Source organism: Chelonia mydas, chromosome 1 (genome assembly GCF_015237465.2).
Source record: "Chelonia mydas isolate rCheMyd1 chromosome 1, rCheMyd1.pri.v2, whole genome shotgun sequence".
Classification (NCBI taxonomy): Eukaryota; Metazoa; Chordata; order Testudines; family Cheloniidae; genus Chelonia; species Chelonia mydas.
The window spans coordinates 62639564-62653679 of record NC_057849.1 but is presented as its reverse complement, the minus strand read 5'-3'; the positions used below and the strand labels follow the sequence as shown (position 1 = coordinate 62653679).

The following is a 14116-nucleotide window of genomic DNA, read 5'->3' as shown; positions in this document are numbered from 1 at the left end:
ATTATTATGTTGTAACATACAGAAGTTTTCATTTTCTGTCCTTGAATGTTTGATCAGTAACTGAAAAGAAATAGGCAAGAATAAATATTATGACAGACAAGCTTTTTTTATCAAACTACAAAACTAGTAGATGAAAAAAAGACAGATATCGGTTGAATTTAGTAAAGCATTTGGTGTATATAAAAAATATTCTAAAAATTCATCTTGTTTTAGATATGAACACCATTACATAGATCTTAAACCAGGAAAATAATAAATGAAGAGGTAATGATAAAACAATCATGTATTGAGTTTAGGGGAAGGTAGTCAATGGATTGCTGCAGTAATTGGTGTGAGACCTAATGTAGTTAATATATTAATAATCTAATAGAACTGGTAAACACCACAATACATTTTGTGTGCAAAATACCTACCACTGTGCCTGGAGAAAAAATATCAGAGAGACCTAGAGATGTTAGAATTATGTACAGGAAATAAATTGAGCTTCAACTTGGCAAAATACAAGTGAATACATCTGGGAAATAATTTGAAACTGGTATTCATTTGGAAAAATATTTTCTCAGAAAGTGTAAATGTGAAGGATCTAAGGGGGTAATAATGGCGAGTAAATTAGTTATGAGGTTCTTCAAACGCAGTATGCCTGCAAAGCATCTAAAGATTGTACTTCCCACCCATGCACCAGTGATGCTGCAACTAGAATATTGCATGTATCCAGAGCATCTTAATGTTGAGATAGCATTGATCAAGGGGAAGAAATTCAAAGATGATAATTTAATTTTTTTTAAAGGACAGGAAGAATCGACATATGTGAGACCAATACATCCTTGTCCTCCCTTCAGAGTATAATAAATTACATAATACATCATGACAGGTTTCAGAGTAGCAGCCGTGTTAGTCTGTATCCGCAAAAAGAAAAGGAGGACTTGTGGCACCTTAGAGACTAACAAATTTATTTGAGCATAAGCTTTCGTGAGCTACAGCTCACTTCATCGGATACAATCAGATCCGATGAAGTGAGCTGTAGCTCACGAAAGCTTATGCTCAAATAAATTTGTTTAGTCTCTAAGGTGCCACAAGTACTCCTTTTCTTTTTACAATACATCATGTATAACAAAATGCACGTTTTACAGCACAGCTCAATGCACTTATGTCACTTTTTCTTTTCTCCACCAAGTTGTCTGTCTGTTTATAGTGGAAGCTTCTCTTATGTTCTTATGAAGCACCTAGTACATTAGCGGTACATAAATTATTTATGCTATATAACAGTTAAAACTTACTTTAGAAGGTAGTATAAGTCTATGCACTTGAAGGTACAAACACTCCGGTATAATATGAATGTTTTAGGAGCAAGATATTAGCAAGAGCATTAAGATGATATTGAACTAAGGGTAACAGGTGAATTTAAGTTTAGTCTCCAAGAAAAATGTCATCCAGCTTTTGTTGGGCGACCTGAGATCTTTGGATGAAAGACACGGTATGAGTACACAGTGTTCTAATAATGTCCCAGGATGCAAATAATAATATAGGATTTCCAAACTTCACACTTCATCTGACTCATGGTTTAAATAAATATTTCTAAGTTTCTGGACTTTCATTTTTATATTATTTATATAAACCTCGGCATTTAAGATGACAATGTTTTCTGTTGAAAGTGTAATGTCCAGCAATATTAGACTACATAGTAATCGGTGCATTTTACTGATAAGTGAAAAAGGTTTCTTTTTGAAATTTCTGTACAAATACATCTCTCCTTTCCCTATATGAAAAGTCTAGAGATGCCCATATATTGTTTGAGGAAAAACCAAGATTATTATTGAAATTCTGAGTCTGTATAAATCAGATGTTAATTTAAACTTATTTTATTTTATCTATAGAAAACCTTTCAGCCAAAGAACTGAAGAAAATGCTGAGCAAGCAGAGAAGAGCACAGAAGAAAGCTAAACTTGAAGAGGAGAGAAAGCATGCAGAAAGAGAACGACAGCAAAAGACTCAAAAGAAAAAACGAGATGAGGAAGAGGAGGAAACTAGTGGTCCCAAGGAAGAATTAGTTCCTGAAAAACTGGAGAGAGTAAGCATTATGTTACTTGTTATGTAAAATTTATGGCAGTTCATCTTGTGATATTCTCTTTGGCCACCCCTCCCCCACTCCCATCCCCACACACTTCTGGAAGATTGTAACATTGGAAATCTTTTAAAGTGAGATTTAAAAATCCTTTTAAAGGGACAAATCAATTTAAAAATCATTTTTGTACAAAACAAATTTGCCAACCATTTTTATAACACCTATAATTAAATAAAAGATTACAGAAAAAATGGTAGTTCACTTTTTCTCCAGTATGTTTAGTTTGTGCATTTGATAGCACTTTGTTGATAACTGTGTGTTTTTTAAAACAAACAAACAAACGCACACCCCATGGTCTAAAACAGCAGGTGGAATCAGAGGGAGCACCAGGAAACAATGAGACGATGCTGGTTAGCATGATAGGCAGTGGTCTTGGAACATCAGCTACCTAGCCATTGTCAGATTTTTGTAGGGACTGTTCTTCTGTACAGCTGTGTCCCCTGTCGTTTATATAGGTCTTTTCCACAGCTAGAGAGTAGAGGAAAAAATAGGAAAATGTGATTGACAGCCACAAAATTTGGCATGAGGACTTAAGTACATTTGTTTGTAAACATCTGAAACTATTTTTTAATTATGAATTAGTTCAGATGTTTATTTTTGTTACCACTATGATATTAGTTAGAAGGTACCCATCTGAAATACGTGGCGGTAATACCACATGTAGCTATAGTCAAGTGGGGGTCAACTTAAAATGGTCAAAAGACAGCAGTGATATATAAACTGTTTATTCAAATACATGTTTCTTGGTTCAGTTTACTTCAGACAGGTGTCGTCATGGTTTACTGGTTGGCTATGTGATCTCTTAAGCTCTATAGGTAATGCGTTCTTGAGTATAAATGAAGATTTTTCTGTTTTGTGCCAATACTCTAGAAATCAGATAGGTGATTGAAATACTCTTTTCCTTGCTGTGAATAGTGGGACCAGGACAGGCGTGTGTGTGGTTTTTTTTATTTGTGTTTTTTTGTTCAAAAAAACAAAATGGCTAATCTGTCACTGCATAGTGGTTGAAATTCATAGAAAGCTTAATCTTTTTAAAAGATTATATATATATTAGTGATAGATGCCTCCTTTTTACATAACCTTAATTTCGTCTTCTATTAAAACAGGTCAAAAATCCATTAGAGGAAGCTATTAAGTTCCTTATGCCACTTAAGAATCTTGTTGCAGATAACATAGACACACATCTGTTAGCATTTGAAATATACTTTAGAAAAGGTAAAGTATATGCAAATTTTAATTTTTTCTCCAAATGTTCTAATCCTTCTTCAACCTATTTTTACCCAGCTGTAGTCTACGTTTACTAACTTACTGAGGCAAGAGTTTCCATCATGCCTAGCATTAATGGATAAATATTACAGAAAACTTAATGTATACCATGTTACCTTTCTTTGGCAGCACATAATTTGTTCTTAAAACTGACTTTAAGAATAAAGGAATTATATAAAGACTATATGCTAATGAGATATGGAGGAAAAAATATTTCCAGTTGTAATTCTTCAGCAATTAAAAAATTAGACTAATGTACCTGATGCAATGTTGCTAATAACTGTGAGCAGCAGCTCTTCTATAATGGAATGAAGTTAGGGGCTACCACAATGTGTTATATGTATTTGCGTATTGAGAGTACAGATATGACAATTCTGCATAAGATTTGGTGTTTCTAATATTTGCATTAGATTTACTAATTAACTTCCTGTAAAAGCTAGACACCTAAATATTAGACTTATTTTTACATGATTGGTGGGTTTTTCAGAAAACATTGCTATCATCACTTTGTAAAAACACTGATTTTTTTTTTTTAAATTTCTGAAAAGAGAAGAGTAAAAATATGCCTAACATTTTTTTTAACTAAATCTAACGGTGTTTGGCATTTGGGGGTATATTTATGAGAAAGTTAAAGATTTGGGTCGGTGTCTGCATTGAAATTTAAAGGAATACAAAAAGTTAAAGGGAAGTGTGTATATATAACCTTGGTTTTGGTTTTTTGATTCTTGTTTTTTGCACAGGAAAGTTTCTGTTAATGTTGCAGTCTGTCAAGAGAGCTTTTGCTATCAACAATAATAATCCATGGCTACATGAATGTTTGATTAAATTCTCTAAATCTGGTATGTACAATGAAGCAGCTGTAGATATTTTAGTGTCTAAATATTATAGAAACACTAATATATTTAAAATAAAATAGACACGCGGCAAAAAATTGCATTATTTATATACAAAGTGTTCAGAATTTTATCAGAACCTATTGAAGCCCTCTAATATTTTGCTGAAAATCAAAGATGGTAAAATACTGACTTCTGTAATACTGATTTCAACCAGTGTGTGTGCGCGTGTGTGTATGTGCTAAAGTGGTGTATTACTAGACTTGAAGTTTATCTGGAACAATAGCAGCAACGGTAACTCTTTCTGCTTTTCTTTTTTCTTTTCTTTTTTTTTTAAAGTATCTGATCATAGTAATCTCCCAGAAATTGTGAACAAGGTCCTAACTCAAGAAATGCAGAAAATCTTTGTTAACAAAGATTTGGAAAGTTTTAATGAAGAGTTTCTCAAACATAATGCTACCTCCATTCTGCATCTGCTCTCAGGTTTGTTTATTTTGATGCTATGAAAATGTTAAATGATGGTAAATAATCAAGTTAATATAACAAGGAGTTCTTGTGGCAACTTAGAGACTTAACAAATTTATTTGGGCATTCTTCTTACTGTATTTTTCACTCCATGCATCTGAAGAATGCCCAAATAAATTTCTTAGCCTCTAAGGTGCCACAGGGACTTCTCATTATTTTTGCTGATACAGACTAACACGGCTACCACTCTGAAACCAATCAAGTTAATGTCTTTCTCTGTTCTTCATTCCAATTAGAATATGCCAGAGGCTCAGATACAAATTATTTTTGAAATGTCCGTTTGTTTGAAGGGCTTTAACAATCCTCTTGTCCACTCACTGCCTCACTTCCGTTTCTACAGGATTTATTTTTAAAAGAAAAATAATTTTCTATCCCTTGTGGTCTCAAAAAACCTTTGTAATGTAAACAGTCCTCCCTCCTTATTTTCCACTTAGCTGGAGTGCCTCTGCTTCTGCTCATAGCTTTTCAAAGCAGCAGCAACAGAATGAAAGAACAAGACTGGTAACTTTCACCTCTGCTATTCACAACACTGGGTAATGACGGAAAAGTCAAGAATTATGTCAATTTTACGCTGCTCTTGTTGCTGCTGCTTAAGTGTGGTCAATTAAGATACTAAGTGGCAGCAGGACACACAAAACAACTTGGGGGTAGGGTAGAGTAGAGGAGTGGAGTGGCCAGAAGGCTCTGGATAAAAATAGTTTAGAATAGAAATCTCCTCCTCAGGAAGACAGCGGCATGGGTGAGAGAAAATAAAACTTTTCCCTTCCAGCAGCTTGAAGGTAAGAAGAGTCTTCACATTTATCAGACATTTACAGTGGGATCAATGAAGGGACTTAAGCATTGCAATATTGAGCATCAGAGCACCTAACTTTTAGATGCCTAGAAAATCACAGCAACACTGCATTCCACAAAGCCAAGTTAAACACTTGGGCTCCTATACAGTGAATGGGGACAGATAGGTGCCTAAGAATATGATCCACAAAACCCAGCATGCTAGATGGGGAGCTGTGTTGGCAAGCCAATAGAAGATGCTGAGGAGAAGCATGTGGGCTAAGCTCTGTCCCTCTCATGGAAATAGGTGCTTCCCTGCAGCCAGGACTCATGTTCCTATCTCTGCTTACAATCCACAAACAGGATCTCATTGCCTGGAGTCAGGTGGTGAGGCACCTAAGTGACTTCTTCCAGGAATGAGTTAGATGTCTGCCTCATTCCACACAAAACAGGAGGAGGAAGAAGTGACCCCCTTATAACTTCTAGCCCACTGGTTACAGCATTTGCATAGGAGGTAGAAGACCCCGGTTCAATTCCCCCGTCTCTTTCAGAGGGTGGAGGAGATATTTGAACAGGGGGTCTCCCACCTCTCAGGAGTGTGTGCTGACTACTGAGCTATGGGATATTCTGATGTGTGGGGCTCCCTCAGTCTACCTTAGTTGAAGCTGTTCCACTGTAGATAAATAATGAAACGGTGACTAAAGTAAGGGGACTGGGCCCAGGACCTCCTGGGCAGGTGCCTTAACTCCTGGACTTACAAAATCATATTCTCTCTCGCCTAGTGACTGTTTCACTATGGATAAAAGACTGTTTAAGTCATTAACAGTCCAGTGGTTAGGGTATTTTAAGTGGCTGGAAACCAGTAAATCGAGTATTGTAGTGGCACAGATTAAGATTAATGGTTTATGGAGCATTACAGTGTGTTCAGTACTGTTAGCAAGAATATTTAGAGGATAGGATTGTTGGAGAGAAGGATGGTTCTGGGTTGTAATGTAGATTAACTTTGTGTGACTGCATCACGCTGTCACCTGTTTCAGCATAATCAAGTTTGGGTTTGCCTACAGACCTTCATTGCAGTCTACGTCTCTTATAATTGCCAGTCCTGCACACCCAGTACTGGAATCTGCAAGGCAAGCTGGATGGTTCTTTCTTTCTTGGGCATTGTGGGCTGGTGGGCTAAATCACCATCCTGGGGCGTACACGTGGCCACACACAGTTCAGTTTCTAGCCTGTGCTTGAGGGTTGTGTTTATTCTCCAACATAAAAAAAAAAATTGAAACATGAAACAACAAAGTAATAGTCCTGTTCCCTATCTATGTTATGGGGTCCTCTGACCCGTGGCAGCTTATTAGTCAGGACTTTCCCAGTCTGGGGAATCCTCAGGGCTACTTGCCCCCGCACAGTCCTCTTCTGCAGCTACAGAAGAGTGTACACCCAGCCCTCTCCTTGTCCCAGACTCTCATGTGGAGTCTGGGGTCCTCATTTATATCCCCCAGCTGGGAATCATCAGCCCCAATCACTTGATGCTGCCCAGCTGGGTTTGCTGATTCCCACCAGCTACCTGCTGGACTCCTCTCTAGAGCAGGGCTGGTTGCTCCAGGCTGCCCTGGCTCTTTAAGAGGTAAACCACCCTGTTATGGGCATCATCACTAAAAAGATTCTGCATGCTAAATTAAGTCTTTGATGACAGCCCTGTGCTACCTCATAGTCTTCATTGGACTTGCATTTAAATTGGTTACATTTATTTAATGAATAATTATTAATGATTCCACAAGACAGAACATATTCCAGTTCACCCCTTCTTAGGTGTTTTGTTCCGTAGAGCAATCAGAAATAAAAAGCTATAAAAACTTACTGAGAAAATAATATAGTAAGCAAATATGAGACTGAATTACAGACAAGGCATAGATCTGAGTAAGATGGTGCTGCTTTTATCTAGTTACTTTTTAGGTCAAAACCGTACTTTTTTTGATATTTTTCCTTGCAAGTAGGTTGTGTGCTTATTTAGTTTCTCTGTGTTCATGTTTGGGAGAGGGGCAATGTCTGTTCATGCCCTTGGATTTATTCAGGTAGGATGCCAAATTACGTAAATTTGTAATTCTTCTTCTTCTTCTTATAATTCTTCTTAAAGGCCTGTCATACCTGCCACATGATTAATTATCATTATTCTAGCAGCTCACCTTAACTCCAGAGCTTTTTAAAAATAATTCACAATAGTTCTAAAAAGACATCTTCCAGTTCCTTTATCATTGTAGGGTGCATCTCAACTAGCATGCTGACTTGAATGACTTAGTTATCTAGATATTGTTTCCCTATTCTGCCTGTTGACCTCTTTCCTTATTAACTGTTGCCTCAGGCATCCTATTTCTATTAACATTTTAGTGAAAATTTGAAGCAAAGTTTCTAGTGAGCATTTCATTTTTGTCAGTAGCAGAGCTACAGCTTTACTTTATCCTTATGCTCTTAATGTACTATCAAATATTTGTGCTGTCATCGCTTATAATAAGTAAAATGGGAAAATATAATTTTCTTATATAAAATATAATGGATGGAAAAATTGATATGTTCTAAAATCTGTAGAAAGCCCCAGTCCACGATATCTTCCTTTTTGTTTTTGGATTGTTTTCTGTATCAGTTTATAATTTTACAATAAATCAAGTATTTTACCAGAGAATGTTGTCAGTGTCTGATCGAATGTCTTTTTTTTTTTTTCTTATGCTTAAGGTGCTAAGATGATGTATTTCCTAGACAAATCAAGACAGGAGAAAGCAATTGCTATTGCTACTAGATTAGATGAAACTATGAGAGACAAAAATGTGAAGGTAAGCTAATTTAATTGTAACCTCTTTGTATATTTAGGGACAAAGTAGGTGGTCTTGAGCATGTTATACGAAGCACAAGATACATGTACCCGGTTAATTTTTCTGAATCTTGATTATTAATATTAAAAGGAATATTTTTATTTTGGTTAAAATTATATTCTCGATGTCAGACTTCTATAAACAAGGACAATGACACTTATTGCCAGCAGAGGGCACTGCATTCATTAATCATGCAAGCGAGATTTACAGAGCCCCATGTTTTCTTTGGTAATCATAAATAGTCATAAATCATATAATCATAAATAGTAATAAAATAGTCTAGACTAAATTTAACTGTTCTTGTTTCTTTAGACTTTAACAAAGGTTTTCGAGGCACTGCTTGATGGCAGCTTCGGAAGCTGCCACACCCAATATGAAGAGTATCGGACAGCATGTCATAAACTGTTTCCTTTTACGTCTGCCTTTATGCCTGCCACAAATGAGGATGACAGTAGCTTTGCATCAGTGAACCATACAGCCGTTAACCATGATGTGCTGTCCAATGAAATTTGAAGTAGTGTACAAATAAAATATTTGACTATACCTACAGACTGGTGGGATGCAGATCAGGTTTACTTTTCCAGGATTCAGTTTTTATATCTTACAGGTATAAAATGAAATATTTGGATGCTTAAATGAAAATGGAGTATGCTGTTAGCGTGTTTTTCATCCAACAAGAACTGCCAATGTTTATGTAAACATTATCTCTAATCAACATTTGTCATGTTTATTCTTGTACTGTTTTAAGTCTTTTAACAACAAAATCCCCAAATTATGGACATTAAAGACTACTTTCACCTAAGTGTTGTTACATTTAGAAGTACATATAATAATTTCTTGGTGATGAAATTATCCGTTGAGCAGATTTTAGCAAATTAGAACTGAAAAGTGCTGCTTGTATCAACCCCCGTCATCTTGTTCTGTTGGTTTTGGTTTCTTTAATTTTGGTCCTTTTGGTTTCTTTTGAAGCACATAACTGTAAATGTTGGCTGTTTGCATGTTTCTTGTCAGTTCTGTGTCTTATATGGAACTATTGCTGGTGGATATGGAGGTTTGGTTAAAAATAGATGGTAAGAGTTTTCAAAAACTCTTTTCTATCTACCTTTTGTTCCATAGCTATTTTTCCTTGCATTTTTGAATGGTTTAACATTTTAAAAAACAGTTGATTACATGTAGTTCCCTGAAATAATAGTGAATATGATACGGTTTCGATACCATTGTCTGTCTGCCTGTCTTCTTTCTTTTTTCATTGCCATTTATTGGTTTGGAAAAGCTACTCCAGTTTTGGGCAGATGCATAAGGTACAATAATGGGGAATATGGTTCTCCTCAGGATCATAAAAATTCACTGGTAAGTTTACTGTATACCTCCATTAAAAGTCTTAGGTGTGGACTTATAGCGGATAAATTTAATACTTCTCTTGCCTAAATACTATTGCTTTAAGTGCTACAAAAGCAACTAGTAGTTGAGGAGTGCATTTTATATTTAAAAATTATTTAAGGGAGCACAAATAGGCTGACTACAAATCACAATGAACCTCTTTCTTATTCTGTGTTCTGGTGCATTAACTAATAAGTGCATAAAATATACAACACATCAAAACGAAAGTCTGAACTTAACATAGCTGTTTTAAAGCATAATATTGCAGGACAAAATGACTACATATGACAGCTTTGCATTCTACAAGAACTGCTATCAAAACCTAAATATACTGTGGCTTGTACAAAAAATACATTTTCTGGAAACTGCAATGGAATCATTCAGTCAGATTTGTTTTTATTTCACTGTAGTGTAAATATTTTCAGTAATATTAACTAGCCCCTCTAAGGCTAATATAAGTTCATGAAGGGGGATTTTATTAAGACAAATAAACTGTTCTAATTAAAATGGTCTCCTTTGTGTGTCATCTGTTTAGATTCAAAATTGTTGAATGAAAAGCTCACTGTAAAATAATGCCAACATATGTTATGCTGTAATAAATTATTTTGTACACACTTGCCTTTGGTTTTAATTTTTTGCAGATTCTGTGGCCACACAATTTTAAAGTAGAAAATCCATTTAACACACACTAGTTTTTTCTATTGAATGCTCCTAGCCTCAATTCCACAGTCACTGGCAGTTCCACATTGAATCCTGTGTAAGTTGTGAAAAAATAATTCCTGCACCCACAACCTCATAGATGGTTTTGTAACTGATTTCTCTGAGAGACCTCTACAAGTAGCTTTTGTCTCATCAGTCGTCTTGCCCCAAACTGACGTTCATAATGCCTTTAGGTGGGAAAGTAGCCTACGTATAGATGACTCAAGCATAAACAGGGAAAAGCATCTGACTGCAGTTATGTGCCATTGAGCCAAAGCACCCTTTGAATCTGTTTGCTTCTGAAGCAGCCTAAGGTGTAAAAGTCAGTTAACTCACCCAGCATCCACTTTCAATATTTGGTCTGGAAACTGGTGTCCAAATGGATGAAGGTGTAATCCAACACCCAATAAAGGCAGAAGTACTATAGATACAGGTATGGCCTGATAGGAATGCCACTGGGATCTGCTTTTCATCTTGATCTTATAAATCTTGAATAAAGCCTAGCCTTACCCCCAAGACAGAATATTCATAGCACCATGTCAACAATCTGTTACCTAAGAAAGCAGTAGGAAAATATAGTGTAAAGAACAAACATCATTGGCAGGTAGATGAACTAGGTCTGTGGCTTTCAAGCTTCCAGAATGGTCGAAGCCCCTGTGAAAAGGGTTTATTAACTGTAACAATTGAATCCCTTCATTCCTCTCTGCTCTTTCTGGACCTTCTGTAGCGGCTGAGGCTGGCTAAGGTCCATGGCTGGGGTCACATGTTCAAATTGGTCTTGTATAATCGCTTCTGACCATCCTACAGACCACTGCAGAGGAAGTCTAGGGTGATGTACGAAGGAGAGTACATCTACAGAGGTGTCAAGGGGTGGATCCTGTCTGAAAATGTGTTTGGAAATGCATGCTACTTTTGAAGTAATTCTAAAGACAAAAATGTCAGGCTTGGCAGGGATGGTAGCAGCCTCCACAGAGGGGGATGTATGCCATCAAAAGCTGTTGCACATGAACTCAATGTTTATGTACAGAGAATTTTATATAAAATATGTGTGTGTATATATATGCTAATTGTATGTATTCTATTGCAAGTTTGCCTCAGGTTTCTACTAAATTCTAAAATGTTTATTATAGTTTTGTTCTCCTTTCCTTTTCCCTTCATTTCTCTTTCTATTGTATACTTTTTTTTCATTCTTGCTTCCCATGTCCCTCCTTTCGCCTATTTCTATTTCCTTCTCATCAGTCTCTTCTTTGCTTTTCCGTTCTTTTTCCCCACTTGTGTGACTTCACTCAAACTCCACTTATTACTCCACAGTCAATAATCTCTAATCCTAATTCCCTTCTATCCATTTATCCCACACTACCTTTCTTCAGCAGTCATGGCCTTCCAGGAACTTTGGGGTAGTACAGCACCAGCACAAGGTCTCTGAATACGGTTCCTACGTGCTGTGATGATACAAATAATTAACTGGATTTCTCCTTCCTGTAGTAACACTATCCATAAAGATCTGCACTATACCCTCTGGGCCAGCTTATTTGGCCTTCCCATCAAACTTGAACTGAACTCTGACCCTCACAGATGGCATCAAGTCCAGCAGCCTCAGATTACCCTGCGCCAAACCATTCTCTCGAGTCCAACAACTCTCCCCAAGATTTACCTCAAGCCTCCCCTTCCCTTCATTTTGCGTCCTCCAAGGCATATAGCTGATCTCAGATTCAGAAACACTCTTTTGAGACGTGAGAGGTGGCTTCTCAGGTGAGGCAAGAACTGAGATCAGGGTAACTCCTAGTTTCCTACCTCTCCTCTACTGAGGAGCAGGAGGATGTGGAGTGTGGATTTAGCTCTTGTAGCACATAACTCTCAGCCGCTGTTGTATGCCATATGCTATGCGGCAAACTCAGTCTATATTCTGCTGCAAGGCTCTGGCAAGGTCTGTGACACTGGGGCAACAGACAAAAAATTCATTTAAGAACATAAGAATGGCCATATGGGGTCAGACCAAAGGTCCATGTAGCCCAGTGTCCTGTCTTCCGACAGTGGCCAAGGCTGGATGCCGTAGAGGGAATGAACAGTACAGGTAATCAAGTGATCCATCCCCTGTTGCCCATTCCTAGTTTCTGGCAAACAGAGATTAGGGACACCATCCCTGCCCATCCTGGCTAATAGCCATTGACGGACCTATCCTCCATGAACTTACCTAGTTCTTTTTTGAACCCTGTTAGTCTTGGCCTTTACATCATCCATCTTCACAACTTTCTTTTTAAAAGCTTAGTGATATAAATATGAAAAGGAATAAGAGTAGTAGCTTCATACCAGCTTGTGCTGATGAAGTACTGTTGAGGATTTTAATATTACTAAGGCCTTCCTTATGTTGGGAATTTGTCATGGTTACATCCATCTGTGGCTAATCACCTACATAGCTGCACTAGTACCAACATCTACTTGTGAACAGGTTAAACCAAGTTTCAAATAATATAGTTGCATGTCTATTGTAGGAATGTATTTGCACCAGAACTTATAATCAAGGCAATTCCCCAGTTCAGGGATTTGAACAACTCTCCCAGATGAGAGGACCATACCCTAGTCACTGAGCTATGGGGTATTCTAAATTGAGTGGTGTTCTGCTGTGCACATCATAGTGACAAGTCCTGGTCATTCATGATAATGAATAGTCATTGGACCAGGAAGAGAGCCCAAGCAAATGACTCTACAGCCTGATGGTTAGGGCAGTCACCTATGATGTGGGGACTAGTTCCTGCTCCAACTATTCTTCAGTTATTTATATAAAGTGGAGTCACTTCAATAGCAGAGCCCCACATCAGAATACCCCATGGTCCAGTGACTAGGGCATTCTCCTGCAGCACAAAAGACACACATTCAAATCTCTTCCATATCATGCACAGGGGGAGTAGCAGTGTGGCTGCAGCAGCTTGGGCTAACAACCTGAATATGTACCAGGGAATTGCGGGGTGGAGTTGTACATGGGAGGCTAGCCTGAGCCTCAGCCACACTTCTATTTTTAGGTACAAGGTGAAGCAAAGCTAGCATCTATATCTGTCTGAGCTGGTAATTACACCTCTTAGCTGCTGCGTTGCTATACCCTTAATGCCTAGAAAAGGAGCCCACAGTTTACCTCCACCAGCTTCACATGCGTTCAAATAGCATTTGCACTTGTCTACACTCAGATTTTAATGTGTGTTAAAACACCTTTTCCCCATGTAGACAGCCTTTGAAGATACGCCTTTACTGCACAATTAACCCAGGAGACTGGCACTCAGGTCAAGGCACCCAGGTTAACCTAGCCCAGGTGTCCACATTCTCACAGCAAAACCCTACCCATGTTCATGTGTCTTCATGGTTTCTTCACTTGCATGTATCCCAAGATTATTCTTCAAGCGATGGTCCCTATGTGTATTCCACATGTGGAATACGCATGCACACCATGAGCTTGAGTCCTGGATTTTTTTGTTAGCTGTGTCCATTGGCCTGCGCATGTGCCATAGCGCTCCTTGTGCTGTGAACTGAGGGCATAAAAGTTGGCGTGGGCTGATGCCTTTCCAGTTCCTTCTTACTGCCGCGTGCTCTGAGCTGGAAACTTTGGTATTCTTGGCTCCTTTTTTTCCTGTGTCATTGCTGTAAAATGTTGCATATAGTTTTTTAGT

The 14116-nt window shown here is 37.7% G+C and overlaps 1 protein-coding gene across 7 annotated transcripts in view; it reads left to right on the top strand.

The window, feature by feature from the left end:
• Positions 1 to 10372, top strand: part of NAA16 (N-alpha-acetyltransferase 16, NatA auxiliary subunit) — a 110554-nt gene extending 100182 nt beyond the window's left edge. For all 7 annotated transcript variants that reach the window (XM_037894718.2, XM_037894727.1, XM_037894753.1 and 4 more), the window contains 6 exons: positions 1875 to 2068; positions 3229 to 3337; positions 4129 to 4227; positions 4561 to 4704; positions 8242 to 8339; positions 8691 to 10372. In XM_037894718.2, coding sequence (XP_037750646.1) covers positions 1875 to 2068; positions 3229 to 3337; positions 4129 to 4227; positions 4561 to 4704; positions 8242 to 8339; positions 8691 to 8891 — 845 coding nt within the window. In that variant the 3' untranslated portion in view covers positions 8892 to 10372. The remainder of the gene's footprint in view (positions 1 to 1874; positions 2069 to 3228; positions 3338 to 4128; positions 4228 to 4560; positions 4705 to 8241; positions 8340 to 8690) is intronic.
• Positions 10373 to 14116: the final 3744 nt, after the last annotated feature.